Raw genomic sequence first — 19605 nt, forward strand, 5'->3', positions numbered from 1 at the left:
GTGCGCCGTCCATCGAAAACTGACTCAAAATCTCTTGAGGCGTGCAGTTTTTAGTGTACGTCCATAAAATCAACAGCGAATTTCTGTATTTTTTTCTAAACACTATAGCGACCAATTTTCTAAATAGCAATCATCATGCGCTCCCACACTGCTGCTCGATTGTGTGTGTGCTTTTTGAGATTTTATTGCCATTAAAATGACACTAACACAAATGGCGTGGCGAGTTGATGGAAAGCTTGGTGGTGACGTCGCAACATTTCATGTAGCACATGCACACACATTCAGACATGCAGTGTGATTTCTTTGCCTGCGAAGGCGCTCTGTCGCACTACTTAAGTGAATTTAGCAATGAATGCACCGAGACGAAAGATTTAACACCTACAAAACTAAATTGAGTTCATTTGAAATTGCGCTGAAAATTAAGCATTAACTGTGGCATATACATATGTGCATATGTATGTATGGTATGTACATAGGAGCGTACATACATATTTGAGTGGAGCTACATACGTAAATATGTGTGAATGTGTGAACACGTGTTGCTGATTTATTCAGAATTATACCAACTGTCCAATGCAAGGAAAGAGAATAAACGCTTTATATGCAACTAACGGTTTATTGGGACGATAACAGTAGTGGTTAAAAATTGATCCTATATTCGTCGTTTGGGCAGATCACTCACCATAAGCAACAGGTAATTAGAAATTTATGATACAGAACTCAAAAAAATTGTCTAAAGAAAAGGCCACGTCACAATGCCGCTTTATTTGCATATTTTCCACATAATATATGCAGAATATACATAAATTTTAAAAGTTTGGCACACACGACTACTTTCTTCCCTTACTAGTTTAATTTTAGTTTATCGCTATTTTTGTTATTAGAAAAATTTCTACGCCAAACAATGCTCTTCATTATGCACAAAAGTTCACACATGTACTATACATATCCATAGCATTGAAATATGCAATACTGCAGAGGCTCTTAACTTAACGCTTAGCATACAGAAAGGATTATCTTTGGTGCCTAAATGCATGCTTTGTTTTCTTTTTCTCGTTTAATCCGGCGAACTATAAACAAATACGAAGTAAAATCCGTTAAACTGAGTACAATACGAAAAAAATACTTTAAACTTATTTTTCATTTCTATTAAACACTCTGTACCCTTGATTTTTATTTTTAAAAGAAAGCAACTTGTATAATTTTAATAACACTTTTTATTTATTACAGAACTGCCGTTAAGCAATGTTTTTAATTAAACAAAGTAATATATTATTTTTAAAAATCAAATTTGTATTAACACTAAAACTATCTTCCACTCGGTGACGCCCTGTGGAGTCTGCATTATCTTCAATTGGTTGTCATTCATTCGTTTGAAGTTTTTGACAGCTTGGCGCAAATTTCACAATTCAATGTTTCTTTTGTTTGAAATTGTATCGCAATTGTACATATTTTGTGTTTTATATCATTTATTACGTTTATAGAGTGATTATCAATACTGCCTATATATATACATATATAAAACATACGATGGCGCCTACCAAGCACGCAAACGGAAGTGTGACTGCCACAGCGCTGACCACACTTGGGGAATCTGCAAATGATTCCGCTACACAGCAGGCTCTTCGTTATGTGCGCGATTTTTGCACGCATGCCACAAATTACCGAAACCAGCAAACTATTGAATCATTGGCGTTGCTAAATCGCTCCGCTTCATTACTGAGCACAACTGTGCAACCACAATTATTTAATCCTTTACAGTTGGAAACATCTAAACTTTTCATAGACTTGCATGCGGTTATGGGCAATTTAGCTGCTGACTCTGATGCACTTTGGGCTTGCGTCGCGCTTTTGCAACATTTAAGTCGCAATTTGACAGCACGTCGCGCATTAGTGCAGGATTTTCGATTTGTGCCGCTGTTGTCTTTTGTGCTTAAACGTTCGCATGGACAAGAGAAGATTCAAAAGTTATTAACGCTCATGCAAGATTTAACATTTGGCATACAAATTAGCTGGGAGGAACCATATTTAATAGTTCTACTCGAACAGCTAGTAAATATTATATATCAAGCTACTGAGGACAGTGAGGAAAGCCTGGCACAGTTGGCGCTGTCTGTGTTAATCAATTTGTGCTATAAAAATTTTGTGGTAATGTTTCTATTCTTACGTTCGGTGAATATTTCAAATTTTACGAAACGTATACAAAGCTTTGGTATGCTGGCGAGTAAAATGTTGATCATACTCAGTGAAGATACGCATACGCCTAATCAAAAAGATTTGGAGTTATTTATACGTTCAACGTTTGCTACCGTTGAAGAATGTATCAAAAGTTGGAACGTGCCGTATTTACATCATTTAATTGAATTTCTACTGGATTCCAAGTCACACTCGTGTCTACATCGCTCAATGCTAAGCTATACACATTATTGTGAAGATGTGGAGCGTCTACTTAACGTATGTGTTTTTTATTTACATTTATTTATTTGTTTATAATATTAAGCGATAATATTTCAGCAACTGGAGTCCTGTGGTCTCACAGAAGATGTAGAGGAGCACATCTCTAAGCAACGGCATACATGCCTAAGCTTAATTTTTCGACTGATATCCTATATCTTACAATTGAGCATAATTCCACAGACTGATGGCAAAGAAAACGTAATAAGCCTGGAATCAAATGTACCAAGAATATTTGAATTGCTTGGCAAGTGGCTGGATTCCGATATATGTGGAGTTGATACTGTGCACTTACTAAATGGTTTAATAACATTGGGTATTTATCTCCTTAAAATATTTGTTGAGTTTTATTTATTTGAATTAATTTTGCCACAGTTCCTAAGGAGTCGATACCGGCACGCATTGCGCGCGATCCCTCGTACATCGTGCAATTAATTAGTATATCCGAAAAACCAGAGACTAGGGCACGGCACATATCCGTTATCCTTCAATTGTTGTCCTCGCTCTTACATCACTCAAAGACGGAAAAGTTGGTTTTATCACGTATAACGGAGTCATATTTTGACAAAATGTTTGCACCGCTAATAAGCAGTGGTCGCACAGATATACCACTGAACGCAACAACACCGGAGGAGATCGAAAAATACACCTACTGCCTGCTATTATTAATCAATTTCGCGGGTGTGGCGAAGAAGGCGTATTTTGAGAAATGTTGCACGCTTTTACAATTCGCAACCATACAAAAGGCATTGGCACATGCCATGGTCGGAGGCAGTGAGGAGGTGTGCGGCGCTGTTTTCCAAATTTCTCAATTCGAACGTTTCCCACAAGCTGAAGTTGCAAATGTAAGTGGAAGTTGTCCTTATTTTTGCTCGTGTATAAATATATGTATGTATTATTCTTTTAATGTTAGCAAATCTCGAAACTAACACCCTACAAAGGTGTAGGTGGCAATAATAACTCCACAACAGACAGTGATCAGTGGCAAAGGTTGAATATTATAATGAAAAGTCACAAAACATTTGTGGGCAAGGAAATGGAAGAACGTCTAAATGCGCTGATTGAACTGATAAGCAGCGCGCATCGTAACAATCAGTTACAGAATGTCGCTATGTCGCAGGTTATTGAGTTATTCAATTACAAAAGTGAAATTTTTAGCTGCTCTGAGAGTTGCATGCAAAGGCGTTTGGAAATCGCTAGTGAGGAGGTAAGTTGTGTTGTTAAGTTATGTGTAGTGATTTTTAATTATTATTATTTTTTTTGATAATAAATAAATATTTTTTATTTTATTTATTTTTTCCAATTTTATGTTTACTTTTTTGTTTTAGTATTTTTTGTTTTGTTTTTGGTTTAATAATTTTTTATTTATTTTTTTTATATTTTTATTTTTAATTGTACTTTATTTATTTTTGTTTTATTATTTTTTATTATTATATTTACTGTTTGTACCCGTTTTTTTATACTCTCGCAACAAAGTTGCTAAAGAGAGTATTATAGTTTTGTTCACATAACGGTTGTTTGTAAGTCCTAAAACTAAAAGAGTCAGATATAGGGTTATATATACCAAAGTGATCAGGGTGACGAGTAGAGTTGAAATCCGGATGTCTGTCTGTCCRTCCGTCCGTGCAAGCTGTAACTTAAGTAAAAATTGAGATATCATGATGAAACTTGGTACATGTATTTCTTGGCTCCATAAGGTTAAGTTCGAAGATGGGCAAAATCGGCCCACTGCCACGCCCACAAAGTGGCGGAAACCGAAAACCTATAAAGTGTCATAACTAAACCATAAATAAAGATATTAAAAAATCGGATCGCATTAGGAGGGTAATTTTTTTTTGGAAAAGTGGCCGTGGCCCCGCCCCCTACTAACTTTTTTGTACATATCTCGAAAACTACTATAGCTATGTCAACCAAACTGTATAGAGTCGTTTCTTTTAGGCACTTCCATATACAGTTCATAAATGGAAGAAATCGGATAATAACCACGCCCACCTCGCCTACAAAGGTTATGTTGAAAATCACTAAAAGTGCGTTAACCGACTAACAAAAAACGTGAGAAACACTTAATTTTACGGAAGAAATGTCAGAAGGAAACTGCATCCAGACTTTTTTTTTTAATTTAAAATGGGCGTGGCGTCGCCCACTTATGGACCAAAAACCATATCTGAGGAAGTACTCGACCGATTTCAATGAAATTCGGTATATAATATTTTCTTAACACCCTGATAACATGTACCAAATATGGGTGAAATCGGTTCACAACCACGCCTGACATCTCAATTATCACTTTATCATGCGAGAGTATAAAATGTTCGGTGACACCCGAACTTAGCTCTTCCTTACTTGTTTTTTTTTTTTTTATTTTTAGATCACAAATTTAACGCAGCGCATCAATTTGCAAAATGCTGAGTTGCAAAAATATGAGATGATGAATTTCGAGCTACACGTCAGTCAGGAGGGGTAAGCTAAACTAACGTAATGTAAATAATTACTGACATTTAATTTATATATAAATACTTGGCCACAGCTTACAAACGCAATGTCAAGATTTGAAACAGCAAAAAGACAATCTGAAACATAATTTGGCGAGTTTGATGAAAAAGTTGTCAGAACAATCGGAATCGTTGCAAATAAGCGAAAAGCGCTTGACCGTTAAAGTCTCCGAAGTTATAGGTAATTAGAAAATATGCATATATGTATTGTTTGATATAATCTAAAAACTCTTCAAAATTATTTACTAGTATTGCAAAAGGAGAATGGCGAGCTGAAGGAGGAACTGACTACAAAAACCAAGGAACTGGAGAAAATGCAAACCAATACGCGAGAAAATGTAAATACTGAGTATACTTTTGGCAGCATTGAGATAGATTTACATATTATTCTTTTCGTTTATTTAGGCAACACGCATAGAAAAGTTGAAAAAGTCGATCGCTGCCTTCGAACTTGATATCAAGGAGAAATCACGTCTTATTGAAGAGCGCGAACGAGAATTGAGCAAAATACATAAGCTTTACGAAGAGCAGAAGGATGCAAAGAAGAAATCGGACGACGTTATATCCGTGTTGGAGGCGCAAATCCAGGACAAAAATGAGCAAATACGCAATTACGAGTTGGAGCTGAGTGAAACAGAGGAGTTACGCAAAACCATAATGAGCCTAATGGAAAGTAAAAAGCCCAAGCGAAAAACGTAAATCCAAGACTTTTTCGCTAGAATGCCATAAGACTTAAAAAAATTTAAATTTCATTAAGTTTAGTATTATTAGAAATATTTATTTCTTTTCGTAGAGAAAGAACGGAGTTAGGGAAAGTTGTGGGAAATTTTCGATGTTAGAAATTTGTTTTTTTTTTACAATAGTAGTTCGGCACTTATATTACTAAGTACATATTTAGTTAACATTTTAATAGTATATAAACATACATACATTACGTTTGCATATTCGATTTTCAAATGTAATAATGAACATATTTCATTTACATTTTATTTATATATATAGTAAACTGTCAAAATAAATTTTTAACAACATTCTTAACATGCATACCTTATATGACTCCCAAATGTTTTGTAAAATGTTTGCAAATGTGCTTCTATGAACAGCACCGCACACTGTTTAGTATCACTTGTTGTTACGTTGTAATTGTTAAAGCTTTGTTTTTGTATTTTTTTCGTTTTTGTTTTGTAAAATTAGTATATATTGCAAACTAAATTAAATAGTTATGTCAAATTCGCTGCAAACACTGCCAGCGTTAGCAGCAAGAGCGCCGAGGCTATGCTGCGCACCGCCGCATTGCCAGATCTGCTTTCCACATCGCCATCACTGCCACCACCGATGGGACGAGATGCGCGCTTCTCCGCTTTCTCGCAGAGCGTGCCGCAGTTGGCGTGCTCGCATATATCGCAAACAACGGATTTTGGCGCACGGTAGAATTGACGCGCCCGACGAGCTGCGTACGATATAGTATTTTAGTTATTTATTGGTTAATATAAATATTTATATTGGCTTCTCACCATTATCATAGTAGTCGTACATGACCACTGGCACCAGCTGATGGCCAGTCACTTTTACAGTTTTGTAAGCATGCAAAGTTGGACAAACCTCCCGTCTGTCCAAATAGTCGAAGTAAATTACGACGACTGTATTGCGGCGTTGCGTCTCCACACGCTGAAACGTCGTTAAAATACATTTAATTGCGGTAGCTGAAACATATAAAAATAAAAATAGAATGCAGTTATTACCTTAATTCTTTCGCTGGATTCCAGGGTAGGCAGTGTTTCAGTGTCGACCACAAAGCCACTGGGTAAATATATTTCCATTAGAGCCATATTAGAGTGACTAGCATCACCCTCGACGGACACAAAACTAAACAGCGCAAACAAAAAAAAAAAAAAAAAAAAAAAAAAAAAAAAAAAAAAAAAAAAAAAAAAAAAAAAAAAAAAAAAAAAAAAAAAAAAAAAAAAAAACAAATGTGTTAGAAAATCCTAAAAAAAATTGAGTTTCTTCCTTTTACGCTTACCTAGCACAAGCCGACAAATGCAAATAATCCGAATGTGAGTTGCGATTCACTGTCGGATCTAACACAAACCTCGGCCATGCGCTCGTCACATTCGTATTGTAAGTGTAACTGAGTTGTGCGAACGCCATGCCACGCCCTGTAGCCGATATGGTTACATTCTTTATGGTATTGGGTAGCTGCGTTCGAAATAATTTTGGTTAAACATTAGAAATTTGCATAGTATTATCAAACGAAAACTCACCTCGTAGCTTTGCAGCGCCAGCGAATTCTGTGCATTCACATTAAGCGTAGTCTCGGCGCCCTGTCCATATTGCACATTGATCTGCACATTATTTGCTTGGCTCGAAAAGCGTTCGGCAAAGGACATCAGCGCTTGTATGCCAACCACAGTATCCTGCGAAGAGACAAAACCACCGAAAACATTACGCTGATCCGCCAGCCACTTGAGCACTGGCAAAGCGTCGCCGATCAGATTGTTTTCGAGCAACGCGAGCGCCGCATATGATGAGATCTCAATGTTGACCGAACGTGTGCGATTGTACCATGGCGATGGCCCTTCGGCGGTTGGCGCTGTCTTATTCCACCACTTTTTGCCATCTGTAAGCAATTACAAGAAAATAGTTTTTTAAATAGATAGATGGTGATGTGCATACATTTGCAGCGGTGTACAAACCTTCATTGACGGCCATTGCATCGAGCCGTTGCAGAAAAGCGCTTTTTGTGTTGTGATTGGCGCGGGATAGCACGTAAGTGCCAATGGCTGTCGCATGCAAATCGTTAGAATTATCCAGGCCACGAGTTAGGTAGTCTAAAGCCTTGTTGAGGATATTCGTGTATTCAGGATAGGATTTCTGTAGAAATGATGAGTGAGTTTACAACATTTAAATTTTAATATTATATATACAGGTAAATACCGTTAAAAACACTTGTTTTATTATTTAATATTTTCATTTATTTTCTTAAATTATTATTTTCATACTCTTGCAACTAGTTGCTGCAGAGTATCAAAGCTATGTTCACCAAACGGTCGTATGTATCACCTAAAACTGAACGAAATGTTCGAATATAAAAGTTTAAGACTTAAGAAGTTTAAGAAACACCTGGAAATCCTCCCACACTCGATTTCAACACCCCCCCTTAGGAAAACAGCATCATTTTGACTATTTTCTCTTCAAAAACCGGCGACTTGGGACACATTTTTATTTTTCTAAATTTCTGGGTTAATCCAAATTTAAAATTTCTTTAATACAAATATGGCCCGTTCGATTCTGCAAATTTCTGTATTTTTACTTTTTCTCTACGACCAGTAGTTTAGAAGTTATAAGCATTTTTGCATTCGGCAGCTGCTTGCTACATGCTCCTGGTCGCCTGGTGGAAATCTGAAATTTTGGCACCAAATGGAATGCAATTTTTTCTGCAGCGGCAGCGGATGCCCCAAAAATTTGTGGGATGGAATGCATACGCAAAGGGGCGAAATTGTTAATTAGGATGCGGGACATACTCACGGGAAGGAAACATGAAAAGGTCCTCGACCGGAAGCGGAATAACGGTACTACACTTCCGGTTCGAAGACCCAACCGGAAGTAATATACCGGAAACGGATGTTCAGTGACCGGAAACGCAATTGACCGGAAGCGGAATAACGGTACTATACTTCCGGTTCGGACTTCTAACCGGAAGTCGTTTACCGGAAACGGATGTTTAGTGACCGGAAACCCCTTCACCGGAAGCGAGATAACGGTGCTATTCTTCCGGTTCGGAGACTCAACCGGAAGTAATGTTCCGGAAACGGGTGCGACTATCTCCTGATTTCCGGTTTAGGACTTCCGGTTGGTACTTCGAACCGGAAGTATATTACCGTTATTTTACTTCCAGTCGATGACCTGTTCCTCTTTCCGTCCCGTGAGTATGTCCCGCATCCGTATCAACAATTTCGCCCCTTAGCGTATGCAACCTATCCCACAAATTTTTGGTGCATCCGCTGTGGCTGCAGAAAAAATTGCATTCAATTTGGTGCCAAAATTTCAGATTTCTACCAGGCGACCAGGAGCATGTAGCAAGCAGCCGAGGAATACAAAAATGCTTATAACTTCTAAACTACTGGTCGTAGAGAAAAAGTAAAAATGCAGAAATTTGCAGAATCGAACGGGGCATATTTGTATTAAAGAAATTTTAAATTCGGATTAACCCAGAAATTTAGAAAAATAAAAATGTGTCCCAAGTCCCCTGTTTTTGAGGAGAAAATCATCAAAATGATTCTGTCTTCCTAGTGATGGTGTTGAAATCGAGTGTGGGAGGATTTCCAGGTATTTCTCTATCTATTCCGAGTCAAAAACTTTCAAATTCTAGCATTTTGTCCATAAACGATTAGTTTCTGACGATAATATCTAACTTTTGGTTTGATAATTCTTTTTGATAATTAGGCAGTCCAGATCTGATGTACTTAGATGCCTTAAATATTTATGTCTAAATTTTCAAAAGATGCTCTCCTCAGCTCGTTTTTAGTTCCCTTTAATGCCCGTCTGCCGCCCATCAAAACAAAAAAAAAAAAAAAAGAATGGTCCTCTTTCTTTCTTAGCGGTTAGCACATTAGTTTGAAATAGACTTCCAGAGCTAGATACAATAAAGAAGAAACGAACGATAATAAGATAAGAAGATTTGACCTCTCTTACAGAGTTTATTACGAAATCGCTGGTATGAATTAGACCAATGCTATAGAAATTGATGTATCGGGAAGACTTACTCCTGAGTATTTAGGATAGAACTTGGTTGACAAGCCTTAACTTTAGATCATCTTCGGATAATGCACGATTTAAGTGTCTTAAGGTATTTAGTATGTAAAAGCGCTGTATTTCTGTGTATCCAAAATGGATTGAATTGGTGATTGTATTATATGTGTGGTAGCTCAACTAGTTAATACCACCCCAACTTCCATATCTTCTTCTTTATTTGTCGGTCAATGTATGAGTTATGCAGGGTATAAGTATATATAAAATTGTTTACATTCCGATCCTCTGGTTGACGTTTATATCTTAAGTTATCCATCTGTTTGATTCTTCAAGTGGCAAGAGTGTAAAATGTTCGGTTGCACCCGAACTTAGCCCTTCTTACATGGCTTTTGTTTTGAAATTGTCCATTTTCTTAAATACATATATGTAGTATATATTTTTTTAAAGTATTTATTTATTTTTCTTTTAAATTTTAAATTTTAGTTTTTTATTTTATTTATTATTTTTTTAATTAAATATTATTTTTGTGTTTTAATTATTTATATCGTTATAATTATAATTTTTTGTTTGAAATTGCTTATTTTCTTAAATTATTATTTATATTTTATTTATTGTTTATTGTTTATTGATTTTTATTTTTTTATTTTAATTATTACTATTTTCAATAATTTTAATTATTTATTTTTTTAATTATTCCCTTTCGTTAAATATAATTTCTTCTTTGTTTGGAAATTAATTAATTTTGTGTGATCAATCGCTTTATTTCACTTACCACGTTCTCCATAAAGGCCAACGTTACAAATGCCGTTAAGCTCAAACCATCATCACCGAAATCCTCGAATACATCTCCCCTCTCTTCAAAGCCGCCGTTAACATTTTGTGTGCCAACTAAATATTCCAAAGCACTCCTCACAATCGCCTCATCCACGTAAATATGCGGTGCTGCTTGTCGCAACGCACGTGCCACATAAGCGGTTAGCCACGTAGAGCCCCGCGTTTGCTCTATGCCAAAAGCGCTGAAAGCACCGTTCATATGTCGGTAGTAGAGTAAGTGTTGATAGCCCACTTCCATATTGTGTTTGATACGCTGCTCAATAGCCGGTGACAGTTGGCTGATGCGCTAAATATTATTATTATTATTTTAATTTAATATTAATGTTGATCAGGCTTTTACCATAATTTGTTAAAAATTTATTTTCAACGTAACAATTACCTGCAGATAACGTAGCACCAACAAGTTGGGCATAAAGTGCACCATGGTCTGTTCACCGCAGCCCGTAGGCAGCGTTATTAAATGCTCTATATTTCCCAGCAAACTACCTATAACATCACCGACGGCAGTCACTTGTATTTTGGTTGAGTCGGCAATTGCATTTCGTGGCACCTTGACGGTGATGTTCGTTTTGGTTTGTGGACTTGAGCTGAGCTCAAAGAGGAAGCCATGATTCACCGTTTCCGTAGCGCCTGGATATTCGACAAGTAGTGTCGTTTCGATCGTGTCGGCAGCCAGCTGAGCGTTGGCCACAGCCTTAACATTAATGGCGCCGACACGTTTGGGTTTCACAATAAAAGCGACAGGTTTCACAGATTGAGCTAGCACACGTACTTTACGACTTCTATACAGTTCGATCTCTGGAAGAAAGGCGATGTTTAGAAAATGTTGCGTTAGGTGAGTTGTTGTTTGTAAAAGGTATGTATTGAAACTTGGTGTGCACTATTTACTTGGTGTGGGATCGCCGTTACTATCGAGTGGTGGGAATTCGAAGTCCTGTGCGGTATTGTAAAACGTGACTTCCACATCCAAATCGCTGTTCTTATTGTTGGTGACAACGAAAGGCAAAGCGATGGTCTCTCCTACGTAAAAATAAATTTATGATAAATAGAAATAAATGGTTGTATGCAGTATCGCCATTACCCTTTCTAATCGAATATGGCACTTCGGTCGTAATATAGAATTCCTTATATGACTGCAGTGTTTTCGCTGACTTCGTCAAACCCAAACCGGTTATTGGATCTAGTGAAAACGCGGACAGCACCCATGAAGTCATGGAACTAGGTATGCGACGATGTAAGGTCGTACGTCCCTCATTACCCGCCGACATGTTTAGGAAGAGCCAAGTGTCAGCCGGTTCATGCATCAAATATATGCGCGGATTATGCCAATAGGGTTTGGGCGTATAGGAGAAAGCGTAACGACCCTTCCCCGGCGCCAAAGTGTTCACTTCGATGTGATGTGCTGGTCCTATATCCGTCTTTCGTATTGTTGTCAACTTATTGTCGTCATCGTCATAGTCATGCAGCAAATTCGGTGTAGTTTCCGGTTCTGAATATGACGACAATTATCATTACCACAATACATAATAACTGCAGGTGCTTACCCTTTTCGATTATGAAATCAGCGTTCGACATTGTTATAACACCCGATTCTTTGCCAGGCGATCCGCTTTGAGTATTGACATCGCGCAGTTCATAGGTTTTTAACGCTGCCATTAGCCCCTCATAGCTGAGGTCGTTGCCTAAAATATCAAGTTATATATTCAGATAAGTTCAGCTGAGTTAAAAAGGGAAAAATCGCTTACCTTTTCTTATATTCGCCGCATTTAGATCAACTAGCATTAGTCCGACATACGAGTAAGGTTTCGTTGTGATTGTTATATCGATGTCTTGGCCTGGCGGTGCTTTAAGCGGCGCTTCCACTTGCACCTAACAACCAAATTGATAATTAATATTAATAAAATTTTTTTATATTTTCTACTCACATTATTTATCAAAGTGTGCTCGAACTCGATCACTTGCTCGTCATAAATAAACTCTCCATTCACCACCATATAGATGAGGAGTTTGGCGCGCGGCATCATAGCGAATGTGGCCAAAAATTTGAAAGTATGATAGTTGCTATTATCCACCTAACAATAGTTTATTTTATTTTAAAAGTATTTATTTAATTAAAAAAATATATTTATTAAAAAATAATTGTATTGGTTATAATGAATATTACTAAATTTTATATCTATATAAAGTTCGTACCTGAACAGCATGAGTTGTTATAATATCGCCCCGCCCTACAATTTGATATACAAAATACTTCATAGGTTCATTGGAACGCACAGCTACAGCGACTTCCTGGTTTATCACGGGCCTAAAAACACATGAAACGAAAAAAGACGTTAACTGCGACTTCACCAAAGCTATAATATCCCTACATCATTACGGACTATCCCTGCAATTTTTAAAGTATAAAATGGCATAACAAGATCTTAAACTTGACTCTGATGGGTCAATTTTTATGAGAGCCATAGAATAAGGCTGTGGTCCGTTTGGAACAATATATTGCGAGCTTCTGGCGCTTTCTGGATAATAATTTAAGCATTACTTCTTGAAGATAGGTTAGGTCAATCTGGTAGAACAATAAGACACGCATATACCAGTTCGGTACTTTGCGATACCAGATGGAGTTCATTTGTAGTTAATATCAACCCCAGCCACTTCGCTAGAGTTGCCAAAAAAGAATTGGCTAGATGATTCCACCTCGCGTTCCTCTAAAGAGCTTTGGCAAAGAGCGTCCGACAGAATATTTAGCTTCACCGCGTGTGATCCCATTAGACAGTGTTAATCAGAACACCTAAAATTGCGGAGAGATTGACTTTGCTGAGAGCCTGTAGTTTAGGTAGCCTCACTCAGGACCAGTCAGTTAGTTTATATCTCCTATAGTGGTCTGATATAAATGGTTTTGACAAATAGCTTCTTGAACAGAAAAGAACGTATGCAAAATTTCCGATTGATTTCTCAAAAACTGAGGAACTAATTCAAGTATGTATATATAGAAGAACTGACAAACTTAATGAAGAGAATAATTAGCCTTCTAAAATAGCAGCAGTAAGCTGACCAGAATGGATTATAAGAGTTTATTTTTACTTACTTATCATTCAATATTTTTGCAATAATATAATTTTTGCTATGCAAGTGTTTACGTGGTATTTTCCCGACGTCCGTGATAATGCCAATATAGTTCACCTGTGGAGAAGAAGATTGAATGTAAATTCCACTACATATACATATATATATGTATCTCGAATAAAGGGACTTCGAATCTTTGTTCTTTGAATTAGTAGTGATTACTAGAAATACTTTTTTTTTTTACTTTTGCTTTCTAAACCAACTTTTCACCATCGCTTTCTACCCACAACTTACAATAACGGAATGATATTCATCCTTATCACCATCTGGCACTGTAAATTTCATTTTGAATTCGCCATCCGTATTGATGCCATATACAGTTTTATTGTACATTTCACTACTACCATAGACATTAGTTAGATATGCTGTCGCCTCGGGTGGAAAGTCTTTGAGTTGAGCACCATCATTACGGACTATCTTTGCCTGAAATCAAAATTTAATATATTTATTTATTTATATATTTTTTATCGACTTCATTGTGCTTTTCTAAGCACCCCCATTTGCATTTACTTACCGTTACTTCAAATGGCACACCCGGTATATAATAGCTAGGAATTCGTACAGTCTCAACACGGTATGCATCTAAATGCACCGTTATCACAGTAGAGAAGTTCTGCACCGAACCTGTGGACTTTTCTTCAACTAACGCATCTAACAAGTATTCGCGTTCGTAATCCTCCTTCAGTTTAAGCTCGTCGCGTATATCGAATTCGAAGAAGGCATTGCCGTCAATGGGCACCACTTTTCTCGTAATCAAATCGTTGACGAATGGTTGCAACGAACCGAAGAATGTGGGGTAAATGGAGAGTGTAGCCTCACCTTTAATTGGTTCACCGTAGGCATAACTAGAAGGAAATGATGTTTTATATTAACCGCTACTTTGTTAAACGAGTTGCAAAAGAACACTCGTAATTATAATATAACAAATCAATGAAAATTTTAAATAGTGTGGTCTTCTGTGCTACACGTTTGCCCAGCAATCAAGCGGTGTTCTTTTGCGCTACGATTTTATATCACAATTTACTTACTTTGCCTTGACGTTTGCGCGAATTTTGCCATCTTTGTAGATCGCATGCTTCGCTGTATCTATATCCACCACGAATTTCGGCAATATATATTCAACCACTTCGAACGTACCACGGTGTGACTCGTCCATCACCTCAACATTCAGCGACCACTCACCCATTTTCGGATAGTCGGACAATTGTAGCTCATTGCTATAAACGGCATTTGTTAAACGCACATCTCTGTAATTTTGTATGATGTTATCGCCAGCATCCCGTATTATTATATGCACACGCCCGGTATTTCGTGCTGGCTTCAAATTGGCGTCCAATACGAGCACACGATAACGCACCAAATCACCAGGCCGATAAATTGCTTTGTCGGTTTGCACCAATACTGTAAACTGTTTTGTGTCGAAGTTAAGCTGTGTTTCATTGGTGAATATGGCGCCACTGAGACCCTCAGCCGTTAAGTTGTAGCGATCACGTTTTAGTGCCGGTACCTAATGTGCGAATTGAAGGCAGTCTTTATAGTGATAAGGTACAGAAAAGTGAAAATCGTTTGTTTACCTCGAAATACACCAACTCCGTGGAATATGGTCGCACTTCCGCGAATTTAAAATCGGTATAACTGCTACCTATTATACCCAATTTCACTTTCACTGGTTCTGGCGATTTATGTACACTCACCGCTACATGGTATTGTGAGTTGGGTCGCAACGTGTTGGGCGCAATTATTGAGTAAATACTGTAAGCAAAAAAGGAAACAAAGTTAATATAACTTTCGTATCTATAATTATTATTTATTAAAATCTATTTAAAAGGAACTACATTTTCAAAAATTTGAGTCTATTTATGACTAAACAAAGTCTTATAAACTTCTCCAACATATGTATTTGTCCAACAGGCTTAGAAATGCAAACTCGAACAGTATTTCAGAAAATCCTGGTTCATTCAGTAATTAATGGCGTTTGACAAAAGCTGATCGTCTTGAATTTTTGCTCATCCAATTTCACACCTAACCACTTTACCTTTATATATTTCAACGTGAGTATCAAATTGGTTTTCAAAAATTCGTTCCGGCAATTTCGATTTTGAGAATGCACCACATTCTGGAAGCACTATTGGAGCAGATGTGGCTAAAATAAAATCATTGGTCGGTGGAAATCATCGTAAAAAAACTAGAGACATTGCTGAAAGATCGAATTTGATTAACGCCACTGCTTGACATGGGGGTTCCTTACAGAACGTAATTTGCTTCGTCAAAAAAATAATCCATTTTTGAAGCGCCATGTTACTGGCGACGAAAAGTGAGTTGGTTTAAAGCACGAGAGATTGTAGTCGAAAAAGGATGAACCAGCTGAAACTTCGAAAGCTCAAGGTCACAAAAAATGTTATGTTAGCGCAAACCACTTCGAAGGCCGATAGTCACCAAAAAAGCTTATGTTGTCTGTTTGGTGGTGTGATTAATTCTGAAGTGTGTTGTCATCAGCTGGACAAACCGAGTGATGCGCTCAAACAGAAGTGGTCAGAATTAATCCGCCAAAAGCCTTTGCAGCGTAATTGGGATGTGCTATAACATCCAACACATTTTCCAGACTTGGAGTTTGCAGAATATTACTTGTTCTGGTCTCTGTAAAATATTTTCGATGGGATTAAATTTTCTGCAAGGATCAACAATGAGTGTGAAATCAATAAAAAAAAAACGTGTTTAAATTGCATTAAAAAAACGAATGATAATGGCAAGCAACGCGGTAATTTGCATAGCAGAGGCTCACAAAATAGATTTACAAAGCAGCCTGAAGATTTATGGATCCCTTCCTTTGTTGGATAAAATCATGTAAAATATGTATGCTTTTGTATATGTGCAATTTACATTTTATTTTATGTTGCATATTTAAATTGAAATTGCCACAATAAAAGTCTGCACGGAAGCGGAAGTAACCACAAAAATATATATTTACCACAATTATGCAAAAAATATTGTGTGCGAGGCTGTGCCCATATGCATCTTGGGTACCGCATGTACAAAGCATTGTTCGCGTGGTTAAGTAATCATAATGAACATGGTTCATTAGTTGGAGAAAGAAATAAATATGTATGCCTTAATGAAGGTATACGAGTGTATATAAGTATGTAGATAGGTGGACTTAAGTAGATACTTTGGGTGTTAGAGATTTGGTTTTTTGACTACAAAATAATTTGTATGCCCTTATGTTGTCGAAAAAGGTTATCCATGAAAATTAATATTTTTAAACCAGAAGAATTTATTTGCCTTCCATTATATATAGGTATGTAGGTAAGCTGAGTGGTATCTGATGATTTAAGCCTTTAGGAGACCCATTGTGTAATCACCGGTACTAAAATCCGGTTGTTGCTCTCTGAACCACTTAGTGCTTCTGATGAAGATTATCCTCACAAAAAGCTTTCCTGTGTAAATTGCGAAACATCGCCAAGAAACCCTCGGCCGACAGTTGGGATTATTTTCCCATATAATATAGTATCCTTTTCTTCTACCTCCTGGCAGCTTATACAATAGTCAGTATCTGCCAGTCCGATGGCATATCTGCCAATTAGATGGTGATTAGATGGTGACCTGTTAGCACTCCTGCTGGAGTTCTTATATTATTCCTTTTGAATTTGAAAAGTCGGCATGTGCGGCCCATATTCCAGCACAAGTCAAATGCATATAAATTTCCTCATTTCCGGGGTCTGATTGTAGGGTGATGGCTGTTCTACGTCTGCTTCAAAGTTACCAGAAATATCACTATATCCTGGAATCCATTGCAGGTTTATCGTCCAATAGAATGCTAGATCCACTAAGAGATCAAAGCATTTTTGCACCCTAAGAGATTTTAGTGAATCCAAAGCCCCTTGGCTATTTTTTCGTATAAATATATATACTTGTCAGACCAAGAAGGTCTGATCTCCGCTTAGAAAACCTTGCAGTGGCCTGGTAGATGGAAGACAATTTTGGTATAAAATTTTGTTGAAAAGACACCACCTTCAATTGGATAAAGTAGTGTGAATCCATCCGTATAGATACTTATTCCTGCGTCCTTATTCACCACGCCCCTTTCTCACTCTTTCTTGGAAACTCAATTTAAGAGGAATTCTATAGGATCACAAAAAAAAAAAAAAAAAAAAAAAAAAAAAAAAAAAAAAAAAAAAAAAAAAAAAAAAAAAAAAAAAAAAAAAAAAAAAAAACCGTGATAGTAGGTATAAAGGGGAACTTACTGCGAATGACCCTTATTATCGGCGACTAATTGGGAGCATTTCCTCGGTATATGGTAAGGACTGACTTCGTTGCCGCTTGTCTATTGACAATAAATGTAAAATGGCGTTTAGTGCTTGGTTTGGCATTGTTATAAGAGTTCCACCGATGCATATAACTGCTAGCAGATCTTTTTATGTCGCTTATGCCTTTTCCATTATTAGCTACTATACCAATATTCTGTATGCCCTACAACTGCTATAGCATATAGCTACCATACGAGCTGTATGATCAAAATCAAGTTCTTGGATAGACAACTTTTTTACTTGATAGTCCCATTATAGCATAAAGCCGAGAAACAAGCAAAATCCAGTTCTTATATGGAAACAATTTTATCGTAAAATCAGTTGAGTGTGCTGCCCTAGTACACATATTATTTCTGTAACGCTAAAGTTTTGTTAGGTATTTAATTAAGCTGGCTTTTTTACCAAAAATATTTTCCCACAGCAATACCAAAAGGAAACGTATTTAATTATTACTTTTTTGTGTGTGCTAAATTCCAGTCTGCAATACATACATACTTGTGTATGCACATGTTTATTATACTCATATTTTTTGCCATTTATCTACTTATATGTATGCGTATGCTGCCTGTACTTATTTTCATTGCTTTTACTTTGCAGCTTTTAGCGGTCTTCTAACTGGACATATCTATGACTCGTCAACATTTTTGGTGAGATTAGTTGCGGATCGTCATAGTAGACATAGCGCTGGCGTTTTTCTGCTTAAAAAAATATATATAAACATATATACATATATTTTTATGTGAGTAATCACAAAATAGCTATGTAGGAAGCAGCCGGAAAGAACGAACAGAAAATGCGAACAGAACGTGTAGGATTGTTCGAAAATGGAAAAGATAAATCTTAACTGCCAATTTGCAGGTATTTATATATAGAGGTATGTATGCTTATCTCAATTAGGTCAAGCGTTAAAAGTTAGTTATGAAATAAATTTCGAAAAGTAATTTTATTAGTTATTTCACCAATATTTCAGCACGTTAAATATTTGAAATGCTGGATAATTGGTTGTTTTTTGTTATCATATTTTTTTGTTTGACAAAAAAATCGGTAAAAATAGTTTTGGTCACAGCTGCCGTAAGCGTTGTGATTAACTATTGTGTAAGAAGAAGAAGAAATTAATTATGTTTTCAAATAATATAAGAAGAGTAAAGTTGTGAGTTTTGCAACATCTGCCCAAAGATGAAGAAATCGTTATGGCCAATTAAAGTTAATAATCAATTTCGGTTTTATATATGTATGCAAGTAAATTCATATGCATGCATTAGAGCGGTCCGTATTTTCTATTAAATCGCTTATGCGTAAAATGTTGTACGGAACATTCTGAACAACTTTGTCTAAGAGAATATGGGTTCTGAAACCGCTTTGGAGTCTGTGATTTGTAGGTGACGTTTAAGTTTTCTGCATTCTTCGTCAGTTTTTGAGAAATCTGCGATTTAATACAAAGGTGTCTTTTGAGTTTCTAATGATCATTTGTCGGAATCAGCCAAATCGGATAACTATATCACATATCTCCTATACAACCGACAATAACTGTTCAGTTATTTTATATTCCGGTTGTCTGCATGTAAGGTAGTAATTTAATATACCGTATACTTAACAATAACTGTGAAAATAAAGAAAATCTACTAAACTATGTCATATATGTTTTCCAA

At 36.7% G+C, this 19605-nt stretch overlaps 2 protein-coding genes across 2 annotated transcripts in view; one reads left to right on the forward strand and one right to left on the reverse strand.

The window, feature by feature from the left end:
* Positions 1 to 1384: 1384 nt before the first annotated feature.
* Positions 1385 to 5670, forward strand: LOC108974833. The gene is made up of 8 exons (XM_018942921.1): positions 1385 to 2454; positions 2515 to 2770; positions 2830 to 3299; positions 3368 to 3661; positions 4823 to 4914; positions 4982 to 5127; positions 5196 to 5284; positions 5352 to 5670. Exons 1-8 carry the CDS (start codon positions 1531 to 1533, stop codon positions 5643 to 5645), a joined length of 2565 nt encoding a protein of 854 aa, XP_018798466.1. The 5' UTR covers positions 1385 to 1530; the 3' UTR covers positions 5646 to 5670.
* Positions 5671 to 5703: 33 nt separating this feature from the next.
* The window catches only part of LOC108974832 (CD109 antigen), an 18911-nt gene continuing 5009 nt past the window's right edge, over positions 5704 to 19605 (reverse strand). Inside the window, exons 2-20 of the mRNA XM_018942920.1 lie at positions 15227 to 15404; positions 14681 to 15159; positions 14167 to 14497; positions 13887 to 14075; positions 13615 to 13709; positions 12723 to 12834; positions 12455 to 12601; positions 12275 to 12398; positions 12074 to 12211; positions 11611 to 12018; positions 11418 to 11549; positions 10909 to 11327; positions 10468 to 10815; positions 7640 to 7817; positions 7208 to 7563; positions 6967 to 7142; positions 6689 to 6812; positions 6461 to 6614; positions 5704 to 6396 (exon numbers count right to left, since the gene is read on the reverse strand). Of these exons, the coding sequence (XP_018798465.1) occupies positions 6167 to 6396; positions 6461 to 6614; positions 6689 to 6812; positions 6967 to 7142; positions 7208 to 7563; positions 7640 to 7817; positions 10468 to 10815; positions 10909 to 11327; positions 11418 to 11549; positions 11611 to 12018; positions 12074 to 12211; positions 12275 to 12398; positions 12455 to 12601; positions 12723 to 12834; positions 13615 to 13709; positions 13887 to 14075; positions 14167 to 14497; positions 14681 to 15159; positions 15227 to 15404 (4318 nt within the window). The 3' untranslated portion in view covers positions 5704 to 6166. The remainder of the gene's footprint in view (positions 6397 to 6460; positions 6615 to 6688; positions 6813 to 6966; positions 7143 to 7207; positions 7564 to 7639; positions 7818 to 10467; positions 10816 to 10908; positions 11328 to 11417; positions 11550 to 11610; positions 12019 to 12073; positions 12212 to 12274; positions 12399 to 12454; positions 12602 to 12722; positions 12835 to 13614; positions 13710 to 13886; positions 14076 to 14166; positions 14498 to 14680; positions 15160 to 15226; positions 15405 to 19605) is intronic.

Source organism: Bactrocera latifrons, unplaced genomic scaffold (genome assembly GCF_001853355.1).
Source record: "Bactrocera latifrons isolate USDA-ARS-PBARC rearing strain unplaced genomic scaffold, ASM185335v1 scaffold_59, whole genome shotgun sequence".
NCBI classification, from domain to species: domain Eukaryota; kingdom Metazoa; phylum Arthropoda; class Insecta; order Diptera; family Tephritidae; genus Bactrocera; species Bactrocera latifrons.

What these genes read in the sequence shown, in the direction of transcription:
- LOC108974833 (XM_018942921.1), top strand. Translation starts at nt 1,531, where the DNA reads ATGGCGCCTACCAAGCACGCAAACGGAAGTGTGACTGCCACAGCGCTG. An exon ending in TGGAAATCGCTAGTGAGGAG is followed by an intron (nt 3,662 to 4,822) that starts GTAAGTTGTGTT and finishes TTTTATTTTTAG; the next exon opens with ATCACAAATTTAACGCAGCG. An exon ending in CTACACGTCAGTCAGGAGGG is followed by an intron (nt 4,915 to 4,981) that starts GTAAGCTAAACT and finishes ACTTGGCCACAG; the next exon opens with CTTACAAACGCAATGTCAAG.